Raw genomic sequence first — 25,001 nt, 5'->3', positions numbered from 1 at the left:
AGCCTTGTGTAACCTTTGGCAAGTCTCGTATTTCTCAGTTTTCTATTTTCTCTATAATGTGGATGGATGAAAGGAACTCTAAACTTTCTCCCAGCTCTAAATTTATGTATATGACAGCCAATGAAAGCATTAAATAAAAGTGAACCTACAGAATAAGTGTTAATTCTGATCACTGGCATGTGCAAAAAACACGTTCTACCATGGGACAATCATGATTTTTTTCTTTGCTGGCAATGCAATTTTTGAATGATATACAGAATTAAGTATAACTTTTTTTTTACATTGAACAGCATTTAACCTGTTACATCAATCTTTGACATATTTTGAAATTTTTCAATAGAAGAAACTGTTAATTAGAACTAGGATGATTGGTGATAAATTACTACATTGAAAGTTAAATTTCAAGTGTGATATTATATAGAACAGAGAGAATAAAAAGTTGAAAAAAAGATCACTGGGCTATTGGGATGAGAAATATAAGAGCAACAGTATCTCTCTGCTGCCTCCTGCTGCCTATCCAAGAAAAAAACATAGTTTTGGAAATGTTTAACATCATTTTTTCTTTTCTCCCTGAACATATAAATATATATAAATTAAAAAATGACTCACTTGGGGGTATAGATATATAAAAAAGAAGAATTTTATAATAAACACATCTAGAATCTGAGGTGGTATGACACTGAAGCTAACCAATCTCCCTGTTATTCAAAAAGCCAATCAAGACCAAGGATTACTTTAGAAATTGTTGAAATGACTACATTCACTGGTTTCAATTTTTAAATAATTGCCGTTGAAGAGAAAAAACACAAAACCGATACACTGCACAAACTTTCACCCTTTTTTTAATGTATGAATCAATCTGGTTGATTTTTTTCTCTTCTAATTCTCTTCTGTTGTATTTTAAAATATTTGTTATATAGGATGCCTCTCTAGAAGAATAATGGGGAAATTTTTGGTGATTTAAAACTTTTATTTTTAATGAAATAAAAATAAAGATAGTTACCAAATCTTTAGATAGCCATCACTAAGCAAAATGGCTGACCCATAGGAACATCTTAATAACTTCTTACTGACTGAATGACTGGCAAATAGGTTCAATCTGGGAACTCAAAGTCAGAATCGCATTGAAAAGTAATTGCTCAGAAATAACTCTAAGAAGGAAGAGGACTGACTATTGTAAGGTCATGGAATTCCAGGGATATCCATCTCAGCAGGAGGAAAATATCTTCTTCTAGAAAGCAGAGTACCAAATTTTTAGTTAGTCTTGCAGCAGTGTCAGGAATGGATATGAATTTAGGGTTTCTGGACTACCTCAGCACAAGTTCTCACAAAAGAACTTAAGATTCATATTGAGAAATGATCATATCTCTACAACGGCAGATTCACATGTCTTCTGTGCCTCTAACAAGCTCTTCCCCATACACACAGAATTTAATTATTTGGACAATACTTCCAAATGTATCTACAAAATATGACATATATAAGTATCCATTTACAATCACCAAAAGACTATAGTCTTTTATTTATATGTCTCTAGCACTGAGCAGAAATCTATTACAGATGTGAACATCAGAAGATATCATTATGTCACTATACAGCATTGCAAATCATTTGTCAACAAAGTAAAAGAAAAAAATTCACAAAGGAGTATCTTCAGGAAAACTAAACTGGAAAATTGCCAAGAAGAGTAGCCTGGAGAATAACTAGGGCAATGGGTCAAATGCCAAATGTCTGTATGGCATAAATGAAAATTTGGATACATTATTGGATACATTATTATTTGGATACATTATTTTAAAAAACCTTACATAGTCATGGACTTTTTAAAAACTTCATGCATTTTCAGAAGTTGAGGATTCACTAGTTCTGTGGGTTCATCAAAAAATTATTTTCCTTACCATATCCTTGTTTTGTCAAAAGCTCTTTGCTTCTGCTTGTGCCTAACTTACAGTAACCATTGCAATTTAGCAAAATTAAAATTGGATTCCTGGTCATTTCTTAAGCTACATTTCTTAGTATTCAGCTTTCTAGGTGCCATGGAAAATGATGATTTGGGGGGAAGGAGGGTATTTACATTTACTGTTTATGGAAAGATGCCAAGCAGTGAAGAATAACAATATATATAGTAAGAAAGAAACATTGTCCATCAGCCAAACTCTTTAACAGGGAGCCAAGAGACTTGAGATCCACTCCCAGAAATAGCATTCTACAGCCAAACCCTGGGTAGTTAAGAGTGCTATGGTTTTAGGTAGCTAAATAATAAAGATCTGATGCCATATTTCAATCTGGCTATTAAAAAGGCTTTGACCTTAGAGAAAGAATCAACTACTGACTGAAAAAACTGCCTCAATTTCCCCCAATTTACTGATAGAGAAAATAAGTGTGAACTGCCTTCAAATCTTATAAAAGTTTAAATAGATTTTTATATCTTACACTTTTGAACAACAAGGTCTTTGATTTCCAAAGTTTTAGCACTCCATCTCCCAGTTCTTGCTTCAACTCTCTATTCAAACATGCCAAAGTGAGATTTCTTACCTATTTCAAACCCCTACAAGACTATAGGGACAGAGCAGGGAGAGAAAGTGCTCTGCATAAATAATTACCACTCAGAACCGAAAAGTCCAAATATCTATTTAGGAACACTAATGCCCTTGTAGGCACCTAAGAAAATCTTATTTTCTACTGTCTTGCCAGGTAAGGAAAATATGACTTGGAGAAAAGGAAATGGTCAGAGCAAATACTGTCTTACCTTGTTTTCTGCATACGCAAGCCAGCGGCTCCCAAGAGCAATGGGATTCATGTTTGGCCCTGGACAAGGATAGCAGCCTGAAAATTTTCAAATGACAATATTAAGAAATCTTAATCGTTGTTAAGTAGGAATGTTACATATTTGTGGCAAGAAGAGAGACCCCAAAAAAATCTAAATTAAAAAATTTTAAATAGTCAACAAATGCTTACATTTTATAAGTGGAAGATAAAATTCCACTGATACAAACCATCATTTTAAGAGTTAAGTGAGTATAAAGGTTCATTTTTCCTTCAGTTGGACTTTTTTCTTCCTGATTATGACTCTGTGTTTTGAAAAACGGAACATTTTGCAGCTTTTTTTTTGCACTATCACATAAAATTTAGGTGAAAAGGTAAATTACTTTTTAGCAGAATTGGGCAACACACACACATACACACACACCCACAAACACACACTCATTGCCCATATCTCCCACACCTGGGAAGTATAGGAATCTTCAGGCCCCAAATTAGCAGAATAGGAAGAGAATTAGGGAAAGGGGCAGAGTGAAATCAGAAATGTAAGTAGAAAGAGAGTCAAGCAATACTAATTCTATGATCCATAACTTTGTCATCTGAAAGACACTAGAAGTTATTTTGTAGAGGAAAAGAGGAAAAAGAGGAAAAAAAATACTATTAAAGAATGACCATAGGACAGATTTTGACAAGGGGTAAATTGAAGAAGAAACTCAGAAAGATACTTCCCAAAGTAGAACCTTAATGAGGGATCATGGGAATCATTTATCTAAGCCTGTGTAACATTATACATGTAACATTGAATTTCAGCTCTTATGTTTGCTGTACTGACTATTAATAACAAACACTAAGTCTAAGTCTTTTTGTTTGTTTCTCTCCAATAAGCAAAAATGAATTTAATAGTCATGGTAGCACAGAATTAAGAAGCCTGGAAAAATCTACATCCTTATCCAGTTCCACCAATGAAGCAACATGTGTAGTCAATAAGCAAAAGTTTACAATAAGAGATAACGAAAACTCCTAGCTTTCCTTTATAACATCCCATGCGGGTCTAGACAGTGCTATTCTTTCTCTTTGCCTTGATGTTCTAATCTATAAAGGCAGTAGTATGGAGCAGCACATATGACAATGTAAAGCATTCACAAAGAGTAAAAACTAACACTCCCTGTAAATGCTGACTTATTGACTGAGTAGGAAGTTTCTCATGAGCACTGGCTGGTCCCTTAAATTATTGTCTCGAATGCGCATAACGTGCCTCCATTCAGAGATTGAATTTCCTTATCAGTTAAATTATCTTTTTCTCCAAAGAAATCCAGATAAGTTTAACCTTATTAGGTGGTGCTATTTAGCCTTTTTTTTAATTGCTTTGCTGAATGAAAAACCAACTTTCACAATTTACAAAACAAGAGTAAAGAAATATCTGCAGGGGTACAGAAATGAATAATTTGTCTGAAATACACAAGACCCCACTCCCCTCAGCCTATTAAATTATAATTCTATTGGCAAACCAAAAGAATTGTGGAACTTCCTCTGTACTTTAATTTCCTCGGCTGTATGAGAGAGATGAGAGTACAGTAGATAAGATCATTGGTCTAGGAATCCAAAAAACCTGGGTTCAAATTCACGTGACATATAATAATAAGAAAATTATGCCACATTTCAGCTCCTCTCTAAAACAAGGTAAAAAAATAATTGCTCATCTACACTGGTGGATGCAGTTTCCATAGTGAGGGATCACTTGCACTTAATTACTTTTTACATTCTCTTTCTTCCTCAAATCATATATTCATCTTGCTCCCATCTCTTTCTTACTTTTTAAAAAAACAAATGAAATAACTGAGATCATTCAATATGAGCATCTTCTTCCCCTGTCTCTTCCTTAAAATACACATCAATATCATCCCTCATGTGGGACTCCTTTTCCCTATCACTTTCTCTTTGCAACCCCAATAAATGTACGTTTGAACCAATCCCCCCAGCAAATTAAATTACATTCTCCAATTCTCTTTCATCCTCTCCCTTTTCAGCCTTCAACAATGCCCAAATTTCACTCAACCTTCACAAACCTTAAGTATAGCCTATATTCTCTGTATCTTTTCTACCTTTCTCAGAAAGAGTATGAAAAAGCTGTCTACACTTTTTACCTAAAATTCATTTCATCTCACTCATCCAAAGACCTTTTGTGATTTGGCAACTGTCCTCACTCAACTGAAACTGCTCACTCCAAATTTACCAATTATCATATGTGATGGTCACAGAAGTATAAAGAGACTTGCATGACATGATGAAAAGGGAAGGAAGCAGAGCCAAGAAAACAAAGTCTACAACAAACAGAACATTGTAAAAGGGAAGAATGACCACCAAAAAAAATTAATTATTTGTTGAAAATTACAAAGAAAAAATCAGGCCCCAAATAAAGAGATATTAGAAGATGCTTCTGGGAAGTCCTTTCTAGAGAAAGGCAGTGTACAACTAGTAAAACTGCATATATTTGCCATGGATTTTAGTCATATATTGATTCATTTTAATGATTTTTTCTATTCTTCCTATTTTTCTCTAAAAAAAAATCCTTTATCATATGAAATTGGAATCAGAGAAAGACAGAGGAAGAAACTGAGACAAAGCAAAAAAAAATTTGTTTAATAATCTCTAAGAAAAATCTTTGTTACTAGTCTCCTAACCATAATTAAACTTTTCTATGTTGCTCCAGTTATCAAATTATACTTCAATTACTGCAAAGTATTATAGCCAAATGCCAGCTGCAGACGTTACTAAATTGCAGACTTTTTGTTTGAAAGGGACCACCAAGTGATCATGTTTTAGTGATTCTGTCTGTATATTATTATATTAGTTCTTGGTTTTCCCTGGGATAAGAGAATCACCTGTGACTTTCTCACCCAATATGCTAATTTTAGAGGTGAGGAAACAGAAAAATATAGAAGTACAATAATTTGATGAAGGTCAAACAGTAGTAAGTGGCAGAAATGGATTAAAAAGTCAAATTCATTAACTGAAAAGTCCAATGTACCAGCTAAATTTGTGATTACCTGCTATCCTAATAGTAATGGACTTAATGGTTCTACATTTCTCCTACCACCCCAAGTATTTAAGCTTTATGATAGCTATTTTCCTCATTCAATTTGCTTTATTCACTTCAAAGTTTGAGCATATGTTACAGATCAGTGAGGTTGCCAGGAAGACATACAGAAAAATATCACATTGATGTTTATAGTCATAGACATAATTCTTATATAAAAACAAGCAAAGTATCTGACTTCGGAAAACTATAGTCTTTTATTATGTGCTATCCTTTATGTATACAATGGATAGCATATATTTTAATTTTTAATTAATAGGGAAGTAATTGAAATTACTGATAAAAGCACTAATGCATTTTGTATGCCTCCTTTAAGCAAGCAACAAACATTTTCCTACTTGAATGCATAGCACTTCTCTTTGCTCAAGCCTCACACCATTCTGTCCCCAAAACATTTTTGCTGAGCATTAACAATCCATAAGGAAATTTTATCTGATACCAATCAGAAGCCATTAGTTAAGGAAGTACATTGGTCAGGTCTGCACTTTAGGAAAAGGGAACTAAACTAATACTTTACCAAGAAATTATTGTAAACCAATCTCTCCTCATCTTATCTCAACTCTTCAAAATTCCTTGCCCCTCTCCCCCATTCGTTTCTTCCTTAAGGAGGGAAGGGAAGGAAAGGGAAGGGAAGGGGAGGGAAGGGGAGGGAAGAGAAAGGGGAGTGGAGGGGAGGGAGGGAGGGAGGGAGGGAGGAATGGAGGGAGGGAGGGAAGAAAATGAAGGAGAAATGGAAGACAAGGAGACTGAAAGGGATGAAGACAGGGACAGAAGGAGGAAAAGACAGAAGACAGAGAAAAGGAACAAAAGAAGGGAGAAAGGGAAAGATAGAAGATAGGAAAAAAGAAATGAAAGAAGGAAGAGAGAGAAAGGAGAGAGGAAAATCACAAGTGTTCTTTTGATATACAAAATTCTTCCAACAATTATTAGGATTAGAAAAAATGGCATTGGTGTAGATATATATGCATTTTAAAAAACTATAACTTATAAGAAAAATGTGAGGCAGCATGGCAGAGTACAGAAAGTTTGGCTCAAAGTTAGGAAGACATGGGTTTATGTCCTACATACAATACATGACATACAATAGCTGTGTGATCTTGGGAAAGTTATTTAACATCTCAATTCTCTAGGGAAAAAATGACTTGCAGAGGAGGTGCAAATTTACATAGATAGAAGGTGCCTCCTCACCCAAGGATTAACTTAACCAAAGATACCATATGATCAAGCCCTAAACTATTTTATTCTAGTATGAACTACAGTATTTTCCAGTGGTCAAGATGGGCATTATACATAATTTGTGATGATCATAAACATTGTTTACATGGATTCTATTTATTACCTTAGAAGTAACTATCCACATTTACAAAGTTAACATATCTCATACTTTTTAATAATGGTCTTAACTTCCTTAAATGTCAAAAAAATGCTTAATAAATTCTGTTCTACTATAAAAGATCCCAGAGAAGCAGAGTGCAAATTTTCAATTTTCCATTTCCACTTTTGGGGCTCCTTAACTGGAAACACAGTGCACCTCAGGGCCATACAATATTGGCATGAAAAACAAATTATTTTCCTGCTCTCCAAAAAAACCCACTTAGCACTGGAGTCAGCAGAACAGCAGCCACTCAACAAAAGAAAGGGCTGACAATGTGACCTGTGCTCACTTCATTATCCAATCCTTACAAGCATGATTCTGCTAAAGATTAACTTTTACCTCCACTAAAGTCTGAAAACAACTGAAGAAAAAACAGATCTCATGCAGTCTTGGGCATAATTCTAATGTGTTTACAATGAACACTAGCAGATCTAGTGTAGGGCTAGCTATTCGAAGGGCCAAAGTTTCCAAGTTTAAATGGAGCTATACAGAGGTCATCCAAGAGAAAAGCACTAAGTGAAAGTCCTTCCAAAAGCATAGGCAATCATGCAAGTACTTAACAAGCCACTAGAACACATTCCAATTTCAATGGAGTCTTTTTGGAAAGATGGCTACTATCAAGAGGTAAAAAACAGAACATGAGGATATCTGACAAAAAATTATTTAAATGTCTCTTGGTAACATGTTGCCTCTAGGGTCACACAGTGACAATCAACTTAAAGAGAACCAAATATGTTTTTTAAATGGGGATACCAGCAAAAATTTGCATTTTATAATCATAGTAAATGTTGAAAATGACACCTTTAATTAGTTATTTACACAGTCTCAATTGTTTACTAACAACTCTAACAAGTTCAAACATGAATGCTCTACCAAACAGTGGATCATAGAGGCATAGACAGAGATCCAAAAGGATCTCAGAAAGCAAAATCCAATGTCCTCATTTAACACGTAAGGAAATTGAGGTCAAAGAAAATCAAGTGGCTTACCCAAGGTAACAATAAGAAGAGCAAGAGGAGTCAGGATTTATATTCAGGTCTGCTAATCCCAAAATCAGTGTTCCCCCCTGTGCACTACATATCAATTACCCACATTTACATTGTCAATTCCTGGGAAAATATTTCACAAAGCATATTCCACTAAATCCAATTAACAGAGTCATATTAAAATTTATTAAAGGTAAATTTTTCTTCTGAGTTACCTATGCATGCTCTTTGCTCCTCAAAGAGAAGTCTACTGATTCTCAAAATTTATTTCTCAAAAAGAATGTTTTGTATTCATTATGCTAAGACTGAGGAAATGCATTTTTAAGAACGATGGATAATGAAATATAAGAAAATTCAATCAATATGACTATTTCCAAAGAATGAGATTGTAAAAAGATTTTGATTCTCATCTGCATTTTTGTTTGCTTTGGATTTTTAAAAACATTTCATATAAGTGATTGCCATTTAGCAAACTTTACACTTTGTTTTCTATTAACTAAAATTAAAATTACTTTTCCATTATATTTTATTTTAATTAAACCCTTATTTTCTTTTTAGAATTGAAACCACATATAGGTTCCAAGTCAAAAGAGTGATAAGGGTTAGGCAATTAGGGTTAAGCGACTTGCTCAGGGTCACACAGCTAGCAAGTTCTACAGGTCAGATTTGAACTGAGATTTCCGTGCCCTGTCTCCAGACCTGAATCACAATACACTGAGCCACTAATAGTCCATATTTTAAAAATTAATTCCATGAGGTTAAAAATATTTTGTTATAGAAGAGTTATAGAAGGTAAGATCTACAAATAAGCAACTTCAAGAGATTTAGCAATACCAACAGCAAAGCTAAAACTCTGAAACTTTAAACATTAAATTGAAATATTATTTTTGCTCCATCTTTTCTAACATGTTCACCTTCACAATAGGCATCTTTAAATCTATAGAAAATATTGCCTTAAAAATTTTAGTAGAGCCAATAGTGCAGACCAAAAACAAACAAAACAAAAAACCCTCTAGGAAAAAAACAAAAGAGTAAATTGCTTAAACTTGAGAAAATGAAGACGCAGAGCAGAGTGTGCAAAGAGCCTTGGCAGGAAAATGATTCAAATTCTGTATCTGGTAATCCAAGAAAAGTCACCTGGAGTCAATGAATGAGGAAAGTATAAGTGAATAGTCAGGCACAAGTGTGGATCTAGAAAAGAAGCATTTCAAAACTGGTCATTGTAAGTGATCATTTATCACAAATTGATGAGAACAAATAATATAATCTCTTGGTATTGTATAACTGCAATGAACAAAAATATTGCCATTATTTTAGACACTGTGGCCTAGTATACTTGATAGGGTTCCTTAAAATCCTTGAAAATATTAGAAAAGCAAAATCCTTATCACTTCATGATTAAACAGAGGTAAAATTATAATAATAGATAATGAGCAAAATCTTAACATCAAATTTTAATAGACTATGATGTTACTGGCAATAAATGGATGCTTTATTGATTCTAATGTTTGGAAATATGTATATTTATTCCGGAGGATTATCACTCAAATTCTTAACTTTTCTTGGCCCATTTTAATTATTATTATTTTTTTAAATCCTTACCTTCTGTCTTAGAATCAATATGGTATATTGGTTCTAAGGCAGAGCAGCAGTAAGGGATAGGAAAGGGGGGTTAAGTGACTTTTGCAGGGTCACACAGCTAGGAAATGTCTAAGGCAAGATTTGAACTTAGGAAGTCCCATCTCTAGGTATGACCCTCAATCCTCTGAACCACCCAACTGCCACCATCCATTTTAATTATAAGCTTGGAATAACCATTATGCCATACACATAGCAGGCACTTAATACCTACTGACACATAAAAAGTCTAAAAAGAACTGATAAATTGACTTACATACCTAAAAGCCTCCATGTTCCTGTATATGGGTATAGGATCAATAAAATAACCTGGGTGTACTTCTGATAGGCAATAGACAAAAAACTTCTCATTAAGACTGAAAAAGTCTTCTACCTACATTCAAAAAGCAAAGGGATTCTTTCTTACCTTGAAAAGGGGAAAACAAAACTCTGTTATCCAAACTGAGCCTTACTGTTAAGATTTCCTTCTGACAGCATCAGAAAGGAAAAAAAATTACCAACAATAAAGGGAAATAGGTAATTAATATGAAGTGATTATTTACAGCATGAACATACGTATGTCTATGTATCAATGAATATATACGTAAATGTGTATATATAAGTGTGTGTTTATACAAATATAATTTTCTTTAAAATACACAAGCTATCAGGAAGGAGGTGCCACAATAAAAGGAGTACTCTCATTTGGAGTTATATATCTACACCCAGAGAAGAGGCTATGAAAATTCATAATAATGGTATCTTTTGGTCTTTACCTCCTGTTTCTTTCCTCTTGCCTGGATCTGGAGTTCCCACCAAAATATCCTCATCATTGCACTGTTCCAGTCTACCTTTTCTGTGTCATCACCGACAAAAGTGTCTCCTTTCGGCTCGTATTATCTGTCTTACCAGGTTCTGAAGAGATCTCTTTACTTTTTCCCTCCCTACCTGGCACAAAATCCCAAGATAGTTATACTGCTGAGGAGAGCAATCTCTACTTCTCTTACAGTTCAAGCACTGCATTCACAAATATACACACATCAAGAGTTTGTAACTGTGTTGAACAGTAGCTTTTCAAACTATTTTATAGAGTGGAATGATTTAATAATTCGGGTTAAGCTGTGTACTAGGCTGGATCTTGTAACAACCTTACAAGTAGACCATCAATACCTGACTGTAAAAGTATGAATTTTGTGTCAGGGTTCCTCTTTTGAACGTACTGCAAGATACTAGGGTCAATCAATTGTCACCAGTACTACTATGTCACATACTACTATGGGTGTGAAATTTGCAAATAGGACAGAATGCTTGGGAAAGCGTGGTTTATTAACCATGTAACTAGGATTCTGGTCAAATATTCCTTTAAGCAACATAACCAAATATTGCTTCTCCCAAAGAGGAGAAGATGAGTGTGAGGTTGGAGAAAGGTAAGAGGAACACAATACATTTTCCAAATTAAATAGAATAAGCATTATTCTGTGGCCGTACGAACAAATGTTGCAGAGTTCTTGATTAAAATTCTGCACAACACAATACAGAGCAGTAATTGGATCTATATATAAGTTGTTCATTGAGGATCATCAATGGCATCAGCAAAACCTATTTTCTGCCTATTTTCCGCCCAAGGGAGCTAAAATCTCAGTGAATTACATGACTTAAAATTTTTTTTTAAATCCTTACCTTCCATCTTAGAATCAATACTGTGTATTGGTTCTAAGGCAAAAGAATGGTATGGACTAGGCAATGTGGGTTAAGTGATTTGCCCAGGGTCACAGAGCTAGGTAGTGTCTGAGGTCAAATTTGAACCCAGGACTTCCCAACTATGGATCTGGCTCTCAATCCACTGAGCTGTACCCATGACTAAAAAGATTTATGTTTAATGGCATGAAAAATAGAAATGACTGGTTGGGGACCTATAAATGAAATTCATTACTACTAAAAATCCTAGGTAAAATGATTTGTCTTTCCATCCCAGAACTACAGTTGTACCCCAAAATTCTATCCTAATGCATCTCTGCTCTCTGCTCTGAAGATGCTATTAACTCCCATGGCTAGTGCTTTATATTACCAGTAAAAAAAAAAATCTCTTTCGGGGCACTAAAAGACTGCCTGCCCTTTGATCCAGCCATACCACTGCTAGGTTTTTACCCCAAAGAGATCATAATGAAAAAGACTTGTACAAGAATATCCATAGCTGCACTCTTCGTGGTGGCAAAAAATTGGAAAATGAGGAGAGGCTTTCCAATGGAGAATGGCTGAACAAATCGTGGTATATATTTGTGATGGAATACTATTGTGCTCAAAGGAATAATGAACTGGAGGAATTACATGGGAACTTGAATGACCTTCAGGAACTGATGCAGAGTGAAAGGAGGAGAACCAGGAAAACATTACACACAGACTGATATACTGTGGTACAATCTAGTGTAACGGACTCCTCTATTAGTAGAAATGCAATGATCCAGAACAATTCAGAGGGACTTATGAGAAAGAACACTGTCCACACTGTGGGAGTAAAAACAGAGAAGAAGGCACTTCCGAGGTGGAGTCAAGATGGCAGTATAGAAGCAGCAAACTTTCAGACCTCTGAAAACCCTTCCTCACTGATTGCAAACTAAATGTTCCTAGGGGACTGAAAATCAAACCTAACAACAAGACAGAGCCAAGGAACCCTCCTGTTGGAATCAACTTAAAAGGTACGACTCCAAAAGCCTGAATTTGAGAACACTCCGGTTTAAGGTGAAGGAAGAAGGAAGGTCCCGGGACCTCTCCCCCACCTAGAGTGCTAAGCCTTCTGAGGCAGCTGGAATCTCTGGGCAGTCAAAGGTTCTGGTCTGGAGGGAGTACCTTGAGGGCACACAGGCAGTGGGAAAACAGATAGAGGAGAAACACAGAGCAGAGGGCTAGAGAGATAGTTGCAGCAACAGAGACACTCCATATTGCACCCCCCCCCCCCTTCCCGAGGTTTTGGCCCCAGGGCACATCAAGCAACCCAGTAAGACTTATTCCCATTAAAGTCTCCAGAGGACAGGGAAGCTCAAGCTCCAACACCCCTCCCTCACAAACTGCACTGTGATATTTAATGGCAAAACACCAAGGGTGAAGACAGAAAGAACAGCCAAAAACCACAAAAAAAAAAATTAGAGGAGGAAGAGCTCAGGCAACAGCAGGGAGAAAACAAGGGGGTAAATTTGAACAAACAACAGAAAAAATAAATTGCCATCGACAGATTCTATACAGGCAATGAACAAAAAGCGAATGGAACAGAGAAGGATAAGGGAACTCCAAGCAAAAAAAAAAGAAAAAGAAATTCAACAAGCCATCAAAGAACTCCCTAAGAAAAAATCCCCAGGACCAGATGGATTCACAAATGAATTCTATCAAACATTCAAGGAACAGCTAATCCCAATACCATGCAAACTATTTGACAGAAAAAGCAAAGAAGGAGTTCTACCAAATTCCTTTTACAACACAAATATGGTACTGATTCCAAAGCCAGGCAGGTCAAAAACAAGGAAAACTACAGACCAATCTCCTTAATGAATATAGATGCAAAAATCTTAAATAAGATACTAGCAAAAAGACTCCAGCAAGTAATCACGAGGGTTATTCATTATGACCAGGTAGGATTCATACAAGGAATTCAAGGATGGTTCAATATTAGGAAAACCATCCACATAACTGACCATATTAACAACCAAACTGACAAAAATCACATGATTATTTCATTAAATGCAGAAAAAGACTTTGATAAAATACAATACTCATTCCCATTGAAAACACTATAAAGCATAGGAATAGAAGGGCTTTTCCTAAAAATAATAAACAGTATATATCTAAAACCATCAGTAAACATTATCTGCAAAGGGGACAAAATAGATAGAACACTTATTATTTAACATTATACTAGAAACACAACCTGTAGCAATTAGAGAAGAAAAAGAAATTGAAGGTCTTAAAATAGACAATGAGGAGACCAAGCTATCACTATTTGCAGATGACGTGATGGTCTACTTAAAGAATCCTAGAGAATCAACCAAAAAGCTAGTGGAAACAATCAACAACTTTAGCAAAGTTGCAGGATACAAAATAAACCCACATAAGTCATCAACATTTCTATATTTCCAACACATCTCAGCAACAAGAATTAGATAGAGAAATCCCATTTAAAATCACCCTAGACAATATAAAATACTTAAGAATCTATCTGCCGAGACAAATACAGAAACTAAATGAACACAATTACAAAATACTATCCACACAATTAAAACTAGATCTAAACAATTGGAAAAGCATCAACTGATCATGGGTAAAAAGAGCTAACATAATAAAAATGACCATCCTACCCAAATTAATTAACTTATTTAGTGCCATACCCATTGAACTACCAAAAAACTTTTTTACTGAATTAGAAAAAAACATAACAAAGTTCATTTGGAAGAACAAAAGATCAAGGATATCTAGGGAAATCATGGGGAAAAAAACACAAAGGAAGGAGGCCTTGCTGTCCCAGATCTCAAACTATACTATAAAGCAGTGGTCATCAAAACAATTTGGTACTGGCAAAGAGACAGAAAGGAAGATCAGTGGAACAAACTTGGGGTAAGTGACCTCAACAAGACAGTCAATGACAAGCGCCTGTGATCCCAGCTTTTGGGACCAAAACCCACTATTTGTTAAAAACTGCTGGGAAAATTGGAAGACAGCATGGGAGGAATTAGGTTTGGATCAACATCTCACACACTACACAGAGATAAACTCAGAATGCATGAATGTCTTGAATATAAAGAAAGATAGTATAAGCAAATTAGTTTAACACAGAATAGCATACAGTTCAGATCTTCGGGAAAGACTTTAAAACCAAACAAGTGTTAGAAAAAAATCACAAAATGTAAAATTGATAATTTTGAATACATCAAATTAAAAAGGTTTTGTAGAAACAAATCTAATGCAACCAAAATTAGGCAGGAAGCAACAAATTGGGAAACAATGTTCATAACAAAATCCTCTGACAAAGGTCTAATTACTCAAATTACTCAAATTTACTTCAAAAAGAACTAAACCAATTGCACAAAAAATCAAGCCATTCTCCAATTGATAAATGGGCAAGGGACATAAATAGGCAATTGTCAGTTAACTAAATCAAAACTATTAATAAGCACATGAAAAAGTGTTCTAAATCTCTTATAATAAGAAATGCAAATCGAAATAACTCTGAGGTATCACCTCACACCTAGCAGATTGGGTTAACATGACAGCAAAGGAAAGTAATGAATGGTGGAGGGGATTTGGGAAAGTTGGGAAATTAATGCATTGCTGGTGGAGTTGTGAATTGATCCAACAATTCTGGAGGGCAATTTGGAACTATGCACAAAGGGTGATAAAAGACTGTCTGATCTTTGATCCAGCCATCTCACTGCTGAGTTTGTACTCCAAAAAAGATAATAAGAAAAAGACATAACTGCGCTCTTTGTGGTGGCAAAAAATTGAAAAATGAGGGGATTATCCACATTCAGAGGAAAAACAGTGGGAGTAGAAACCAGAAGAAAAACAACTGCTTGATTAAATGGGTCGAGGGGATATAGGGATATGGCTGGGGATGTAGATTCTAAATGAACATCCTAATGCAAACAGCAACAACATGGAAATAGGTTCTGACCAAGGACACATGTAATGATCAAGATCACACATAATACCCAATAAAATTGTGCTTCAGCTGCAGGAAGGGTGAGGAAGGGGAGGGAGGAAAATAAAGTGATTCTTGTAACCAAGGAATAATGTTCTAATTTGACTAAATAAATTAATTTAAAAAAAAACACAGAAGAAAAAATACTGCTTGATCAAAAGGGCCAGTGGGGATATGATTAAGAACTTAAGACTCTAAATGATGACCCTACTGCAAATGTCAATAATATGGAAATAGGTCTTGATCAATGACATGTGTAAAACACCATGGAATTGCAAGTCAACTATAGGAGGGGGCTTGGAGGAGGGAAGGGAAAAAACATGAATCTTGTAATCATGGGAAAATATTCTAAATATTTAAATAAAAATATCTCAAGATAAAAAATAATTTAAAAAAAATTTAATCCCTTTCTCAAATCTGGCCTCAGATACTTCACAGCTGTGTGACCCTGGAGAAGTCACTTAACCCCCATTTCCTAGACCTTACCACTCTTCTGCCTTAGAGTCAATACTCTCCAAAATGGAAGGTAAGGGTAAAAAAAAAATCCCTTTCAACCTTAATCCTAAACCTTCAAAAAGCACATAACAGATTTCCACCTTAACCTAAACCTGAAAGCACAAATGCTTCACAGGCAATAATATTACATGTTTGAGAAATATTTAGGGCAACAAGTTCTTCATGGGATAGGTGACTTGACAGCAGATCATATATACAATCACAGAGTAGAAAATACTGAGGTACAAGAAAGATTGCAACTGTAATCCTACTGAACTTGTCCCCTCTTTCTGCACCTCATTACTCTGTACCTGTAATATTATCAAAATGAGTCTCAAACATACCAGCATTAGAGGTATCACTTCTCACTAACTAAATAAACCAGTTATTCACAATCCCCAGCATGAGTAGACATAGTAATGCATATTTCCTTCCTATTGCTGCCCTCCTTGCTAAAACTTCAATGATTACCTCTATATAGCTGACTCTATATAGCTGACTAGTCTTTAACTCTCTCATGAGGTCTACATTTCCATATATCTACTAAGACATCTAGTCTAGTACAGTTCACCAGCACATCAAATACAATAGAACTAAAGGAAAACTCATCAAATCTCTCCAAAAGTTGGTCCTCTGAAATTCCTGTCCCTCTACTGATGATAGAACTATTCTTCATATGATGACTCTCAGTACAAAATTTTGTACAAAATCTTTGATTCTCCAATCACTCTCTGCAATTTGGTGGTTGTCAATTCCACATCAAAGAAGTTTGAGAACAAAAAAAAAAGGAATATAAAGACATCACTATTTTCTCCTTATCCTTTCAACTAAACCAGTTTAAGTCTTTTTTTTTCACTCCTCTTCTTTGTTGTTGTCTATCCTGCAGCTAATTCAGCCTCAAATCTGCCATTGTATTAATGTTCCTAAATTTCTCTGATCACATCACTCTCTGCTCAGAAACATTTAGAAGCTCCTCACTATGTATAAGAATTGAATCTAGATTCTTTAACTTGTTACTGAAGACCAAAAGTCGGGCACAAACTCACCTCTTCAACTTTATGATCCATTTCTAAGCTAATCTTATGAATAAAATTATGTATTTCACAGAAATACTAAATTTATCATTTCCCTGCCCAATTCCATACAATTTTATACACCTATGGTCTCAGGCATCTTCCTTATACTCTCTCAGTTCCCTCCACAATGCAGTTAATGTTATAACTATTGGAATAAGGCTGTGCTATTGACCTCAGTCAAAAGTGATCTCTTCCTCTCTTGAACTCCCCTTGGTATTTGGCTTCACCACTATAGTACTGATCCTATTTTGCCTTTTACTATGTTTTTTTTGTGTGTCTTCTCTTTCATAGTCTTTAAGGATTTTGAACACAAAGAGGATATGGGCTAAGGCCCAACCCAAATTTTCCTATAATACCTGGAAAGATGATATGTACAAAGGATGCTAAAGTGATCAATTTAAAGTTTGACAGAATCTGAGGCCTCATTTTACAGATAAGGAAAGTGAATCCCAAGAAGGCCCTGCCAAGATTACAAAGGCATAAGTGTCTGAGTGGAAATCAGAAGCCAGGTCTATCATATCATGCTGTCTCCCATTTTGAGCATAAAATCCATTAAATCAATGAATAAAAGGAGAATTCCTCATAATCACTGACAGAATGCAAGTAATTTTTAATGGTATGTTCTGAACTCTGATTTTAAAGTAAATATTTTGCCTGTTATTATTCCTACAAATATTTTAAGAAATTAATAGTGTATGACTACTACTTACATTTGTGAATCCATCAATAAACATTAAAAAGTCTGTAACAGAAAATTTATTATCTTCCCAAGTTCTCAAACTTATTTTTCTTCTTTTTTTACTTTTCTTGCCTCTAAAAAACAGCATTGTTATATGACACATCTGTCTCAAATGGAGAGGGGAAGGAATAATAGGGTGTATTTTGCTGATGTAAAAAAAAAAGACATCTACAAAAATTTAAGCTTGCAAGAAAAGATCTGCATTCTCTTTTTAATTAGATAGGTTGAGTTTCATCTAAAACTTCAACTCTATCTAACCAAATGAGAGCTGTTATAAAAAGCCTATTCTTGATAATCTGAATAGGTTCAGGATTTGATAAAATTCCCTAGGATGGGCTTCAAACCACTTGGTCAGAACTGAATTAGAAGTTGCTTGCACTTATAAAGTCCCTTACTCTTTCCAACAGCAACTATTGACTCTGCAGATCTCTAATTCCTACCAAGAGCAATTTATAGACTACAGCAGAGACTAATAATGTAACAATATTTGTCTCAGCTATTCAATGAGACCATTGTCAAAAAAAACTCAGGAACACAAGGAAAGGAAAACTTGATAGGGAAACATTTTAGGATGCATAGCAAGAATTTTCAGGGAGAGAAGCCATTCAAGAAGATGCCAATAAATCAAGCCCATATTTTATTTTCATAAACTTTGTGGTTTCTGATTTCTCCAGAAACAGAAGGACCTATGGCCAAAAGTATTAGCTTCAAAAAGAGATCTGACTAGGGAACTTTTTATCAGACAACCTAAGAACCCAAGAGATTTGTTAACCAAACCGACCATTTTAAAACAATTTAGTGACCTTGAGTCACTCTAAAGTGACTTTTAAAAAGAAATCATCTTTCTCCTCATCTTAATGAGAATCTATTTGGGGCCAAATGAATAATATTTCTGCCAATCTTTAGTATATAAAGCTTCCTATTATTTTTTTGATGTTTTGTTGTTTTCCTTGTCATAAGATGCTTTCTTCCTCCTCTGACAGAATATCCCCTACCACCAGAAGGTTGCAACAAATGTATTTATCTCTGAAAGGCAAAAACTTCAGGCTATGACAGCTCAAAAGAATGCAGTTCAGGCTGAATGAACATTGCTATGAGACTTCCTAGGAAGGAGCCTACAGGAGGGAGGCTTGTCTCTATGGAACCTGAAACAAGACTAGATCTTTAAAGTCCAACGTTCCCAATGGCTTCCATTGTCAATAGCCATTTTGGGAAATGATTTACACCACAAAATTGTAAATAAAGGAAAAAGAATGAAATAAGCCCATTCAACTGCTCTAGGACATGAACTTTCAGGCTCTGTAGGCTGAGGACGAATCCAGCCTTTCCTTTCCTAACTTATTGGAGGTCAAGGCAACCAAAGTTAAACTGAAAGTCAGTGAGGCCCACCTAGATTTAATAGCTTACAATGGAGACTTGTTTTTAATGTGAATTCAAGTTCTGGGCAACCAAACTTTTAGAGAAAACTGTTCTAAGCAGCCAAATCTAAGCCATTTTTGAACCAGCTCTCTTCCTCTTCCATGACACATGCTTTCCCCTTTGGTTATGGTAACTAGTCTGTTAGGAAGGAGATGACTTGAATGTTTGTAAAAAGAGACAGTTATGGACACTATACAATCAGATAGTCCTCCTTGACTCTGCTGACAGTTGTTGAAGAAGAATTGACATTCATTTGAACTGACAGATGAACATAAAAATAATAAAACCAAGGCTTTAGCTAAACATTTAGGAAGTTCTTAATTGTCTACATTATTTCAAAATACACCACAAATGAATGTTACATGTGGAATGGCATTTCTGTGATAAACAAAAATAACAAAATATTCTGGACTTGTGCTACAAAAATACAATTATGTATTTGCCAAATAAGCAAAGGCCTAGACCCTAGGACAGTGTGAATGAAATCTATCATTTTCTTTAAGAAGCAAGGCAATCTGTTGACTACTTAAATATCATTTTTTTCCCAAATATATCCTTTCTTTCACTTTCTGTTCTTGGAATTTGGATGGCAGAGTTAATTAAAATCCTGGAAACAACACAAACTGATTCCATCACTCCTCATACCTGAGAGTGCCACAGAAGGATGGAACAAAACATTATTTCATGGTGCAAGGGGAAAAAACATCTAAGTGCAATAAAAGGAAATTGTTCCTAAAAGCTTACACTCAGAAGAAAAAAATTTCCCAAAAGGAAAACTTGATTATCTCATTACATTGATTTTAAAAGATATTTTGGTATAACTTAAATATTTTTTAAATAATAAATTAACAATTCTTTAAAAGCTTTATTAGAAAGCTAAATAATATAAATTGTGTTTATATATATATATATATATATCAATTGGACCCTTCTAAATATGCAGACACATATAGATATTAGATTAAAAGAACCCCATCCTTATGCTGAACATGTTTTCAGATTACTTAAAATTTTAAAATAAGCATGCATAATTTTGTGCAAATCTGGGTCACATGAATATAATTTATTTTTAAATTAAGACATCACCCCATGATGACCTTTACCCTCTTCAAATATAAAAGACAAACAACAACTTAAAGAGACTAATGATTTCCTTCACCAAAAAAAAAAAAATTGATGTGATAGCTTCATTCCTATTCCAAATATTAAGAGAAATTAGGTCTTGCATATGTTTCAAAGGCCATTCCTTCAAATTAAATCCAAGTCTATTTACTTTAATCTATTCTTAAGTGTATTCTATTTTAATCTGATACTACTATAAGTGACTGTGCCCTGGACCTGAAAAATTCCATGAGTAAATTCTATAAGATATATAGTTCCAAAACCAATCCCTCCCATTAAATGTATATAATCCACTGTTTGTTCTGTCTGGTGAATGTTCCCTGTAGAATATTCCTAACAAAGGAAGAAGCTGACACCTATTGGTAACTTTAATATTACCTTTCCAGAGCTCATTTTGACAAGTACATAGGACTGTGGTTCTCAGAGTCTGGATATTTTCTAAACACACTCTCCCAACCCATACACACACACACACACACACACACACACACACACACACACACACACACAATCTCTAGCTATTCACATTAGAAATGGAATGGTGATGGGCTTGGGAATTTTCCAATTTACTCTCAACGTTTATACCATAATAGCTTTCAGCAAGTCTAGACTTTTTTGTTTTGGGATGGGCTCAAAAAGAAAAGATAAAAATACCACAACTAGGAAGCATGAGATATAAGTGTAAATTTATGTTGCGAATATAACAAGAATTAGGCAGCCTGTATCTTTACCCAAAACCAAAAGACAAATATTTGGTTCCTTATGGATAAGTGGTACTGATAGGATCTCAGAACAAAGGCTCAGAAAACCCTGGTAGTTGGATCTCCCTATGTATTTGAGCTATAGGCCTTCAGACTACAGCTCTCTAAAAAGGAAAATTAGGGAAGTGAACCTAAGTGGGGCAAACAGAACAATTCTTACAATGCCCTATGTTCTCTTACATTAACATAGGTGACAAAATAAGGAATAAAAAAAAAAGACCTTTTGGGAATACAACCAATAGTTTCCAGAAAAATATGCATACGGTTGTATAAATATGAAAGAAATACAATGATATATTAATGGTTGGAATAAATTATAATCAATCAGGTCACTGGATGAAAGAACTGAGATATTAAGACATCCCAATTTAATCAGGCTATAAAGCAAATAAAGTTACTCATAGAATGGCCTAACAAAACCAATGCAACCAAAATTAGGAGGGAAGCAAAAATTGGGAAACAACCTTCATAACAAAATCCTCTGACAAAGATCTAATTACTCAAATTGATAAAGACATAAATAAATTGTACAAAAAAAATCAAGCCATTCTCCAACTGCAAGGGACATGAATAGGCAACTATCAGTTAAAATAAATCAAAACTATTAATAAGCACTTGAAAAAGTGTTCTAAATATCTTATAATCAGAGAGATGCAAATCAAAATAACTCTGAGGTATCACCTCACACCTTGCAGATTGGCTAACATGACAGCAAAGGAAAGTAGTTGGGACATTAACGCATTGCTGATGGAGTTGTGAATTGATCCAACCATTCTGGAGGTCAATTTGGAACTATGCCCAAAAGTTGATAAAAGACTGTCTGTCCTTTGATCCAGTCATAGCACTGCTAGGTTTGTACCCCAAAGAGATAATAAGGAAAAAGACTTTTGCAAGAATATTCATAGCTGCGCTTTGTGGTGGCAAAAAATTGGAAAATGAGGGGATGCCCTTCAATTGGGGAATGATTGAACAAATAATGGTATATGTTGGTGATGGAATACTATTGTGCTCAAAGGAATAATTAAATGGAGGAATTCCATGGGAACTGGAATGACCTCCAGGAACTGATGCTGAGTGAGAGGAGCAGAACCAGGAGAACATTATACAGAGACTGATACACTGTGGCACAATCGAATATAATGGACTTGTCCATTAGTGGCAATGCAGTGATCCTGAACAACCAAAAGGGATCTACAAGAAAGAACACTATCCACATTCAGAAGAAAAACGGTGGGAGTAGAAACACAGAAGAAAAAGGACTGATTGATTACATTGGCCGAGGGGAAATGATTGGGGATATAGATTCTAAATGAACATCCTAGTGCAAACATCAACAACATGGAAATAGGTTCTGATCAAGGTCACATGTAATAGCCAGTGGAATTGCATGTCAGCTACGGGAAAGATGGGGGTAAGGAAGTGAGGGAAAGAATATGATTCTTGTAACCAAGAAATACTGTTCTAAATAGACTAACTAAAATTTTTTTAAAAGAATGGCATTGCCCATGTATAAAAATGGTACTCTCAAACAGAGTATAAGAACCCAACTAGTTTATACAATCATGCAAGAAAAAGATTCTCTGCTATATTCTAGGTAGCATTTATAACATCTAGTGCATAGAAAATATTTGATCAACACCTTGAATGGATTCAATTTCATTTTAATTCAGGAACTGTGTTTACACATTTGAGTTGTTTTTCCTAAAGTGATAAAAAGAGGCATTCAACTATTCACACTTTTAATATCTGACATCATTAAAAATGTATTGTTATTGATCCACTCAGTATTGTTTGGTCACTTCTGCAGAAAAAAATTTTGAGAGGACAAAAACAATATTTAATATTGAAATTCTGCTTTTAAGATTTCAATAGGCTTCATTTAAATTTTTTCCCATAAATCTCACAATAGGTTAAAAAAAAAAGAAGATAGGAAAGCTTAAGTAATATATATGTTCTATCTAGAAAGAGTCAGGGTTAGACCCAGAACTCACTTCTTGATTACTGAGTTCAGTACTCTAGTATCTTGTAGTATAATGGTTTAAAAATACTGATTTTCTTAGTATTCCTGAAAGCATCCATTTTCCCTAATTCAAACGGAAGTCTATTATCATATTTACAAAAGAAAGATATGCAGAGAAAAATTTTAATTATATTTCTAAACCCTTATACTTCTACTAGACATGACATGGTAAGGAATAGCATAAAAAGTTCAAAACTGAATTCATTCTCATTTTTCCCCTACTAGAACATGCAAGAACGTAAGGGAAAACCCATTCTGGCAGCATACCAGAAGCATTACAAGAAAATGCACAATACCTGGCTATTCCCAGGTATCTGTATGCTGGTATAAACATCCGCAAAAAGTCAAAAGCTCCACTTAATACAACTGTAATCCACTCAATATTCAATGCAACAGAATCAATGGGAGAGTCCATAAGAACTTGATGCAAAAATCAAATCAGAGGCAGGATAGGACTGGAAAATCCTTTTTTTTTTAAAATTTGTTTTCTTGTAGAGAATAGGCACCTTTCAAAAACAGTCTTTTCCACCAGAAAGCATATGGACTCAAAAGTGGCATCCTGGGAGGAACTGAGTCTTAGATTCTTTAGGATGAATCATGACCCTGCCCCCATTTTATTCTCACAAAAGGTAAATAAAGGGCTTCATTTCTGTGAGACATAGCTTCCTTGCTTCAGAATTGCATAATTAAACTACCTTCTTTTTAAGTATACTGTACTAAATGTGCAAATTCTAACAAGGTGCAAATGTTTTAAAGCATGAGTAAACATTATGAGGCCATAATAAATGAATAATTAGGCATTTCCATCTCCAGCTTAAAAAGAAGGAAATCACAGGTCCAGAATAGGAAACTTGCCCATAGAAAATGTAAAGAAAATAGGCATTAAGGGGAAAACAAGAATAAAGACCTATCAAACACTGATAACAATATATAGAAAAGGATAACTAATTGGATTAAACTACTATATTGATGATATATGGTAGTTATGCAATATAAATACAAAGAAATATTGCAGACAACAAATTAAAACATATATACGTACTTGTAACAAAGAACTTTTTTGTGAAAGTGCAGCTATCAAAGGCAGCAATTTTCTCTTGCAAAACTACAACGAGGATTCTAAAATATGAAAAGAAAAGAGTGAAAAAAACAGGAGTGAAAAATCATTGTGTTGCCTTGAAATTCTATAAATTCATTTCAGTTACATCATGCATGCTGAAAAAATTCTAAAAAAATCAATAATAATTAATCAAACTATATGATGATACTATAATTCAAATGAATACTGCATGTGAAGCTACAATTCGTCTCTTTATTAAAAACAAACAAATAAACCTTTTTGGAGGAGGAAAAAAGAATGTTACAAAGGAGCTTAGCTCATAAGAAAAAGAAAAAAGGGAGTTAGAGGAGAAAATCTAATACAGAAGAAAAATTCTACCAATGGTTAAATGGACATATTTTGCCCTCCCTTCAATTCTATTTACCCTAAGTGGAATTTCCAGGGATTATAATTCTGTGAAATCCATCTTCATTACAAATGGCTAAGTTTAACAATCAATTGTTCATCATTTTCTAAAAGTGTTTTTTTCTCTAACAGCTCAGTCAGGGAATTAAAGATCAAATGGATTTATGAAAATTGTCATTAAAACGATTGCTGGATTTCCAAAAGCAAGGACAATAGAAAAAACTAGGAGAGCAGTGACTAAACAGCACAAATGAATCAACTCTTTACATTAAATTGATGAGAATTCCACCAAGATGAAGTAATAGTGACATTAATCTCAATCTTTTCTAAAAAAAAAATCATTGTTTAATTCAGGCAACGTGGGTAACATTTTCCTCCAG

At 34.6% G+C, this 25,001-nt stretch overlaps 1 protein-coding gene across 1 annotated transcript in view; it reads right to left on the bottom strand.

Moving 5' to 3' along the window:
* The window catches only part of BCAS3 (BCAS3 microtubule associated cell migration factor), a 957,541-nt gene that overhangs the window by 643,561 nt on the left and 288,979 nt on the right, over positions 1 to 25,001 (bottom strand). The window contains exons 10-11 of the mRNA XM_056814655.1: positions 24,199 to 24,275; positions 2,750 to 2,826 (exon numbers count right to left, since the gene is read on the bottom strand). Of these exons, the coding sequence (XP_056670633.1) occupies positions 2,750 to 2,826; positions 24,199 to 24,275 (154 nt within the window). The remainder of the gene's footprint in view (positions 1 to 2,749; positions 2,827 to 24,198; positions 24,276 to 25,001) is intronic.

Source organism: Monodelphis domestica, chromosome 2 (assembly GCF_027887165.1).
Source record: "Monodelphis domestica isolate mMonDom1 chromosome 2, mMonDom1.pri, whole genome shotgun sequence".
NCBI classification, from domain to species: Eukaryota; Metazoa; Chordata; class Mammalia; order Didelphimorphia; family Didelphidae; genus Monodelphis; species Monodelphis domestica.
The sequence above is the reverse complement of the archived record's forward strand: the minus strand, read 5'-3'. Positions and strand labels throughout refer to the sequence as shown.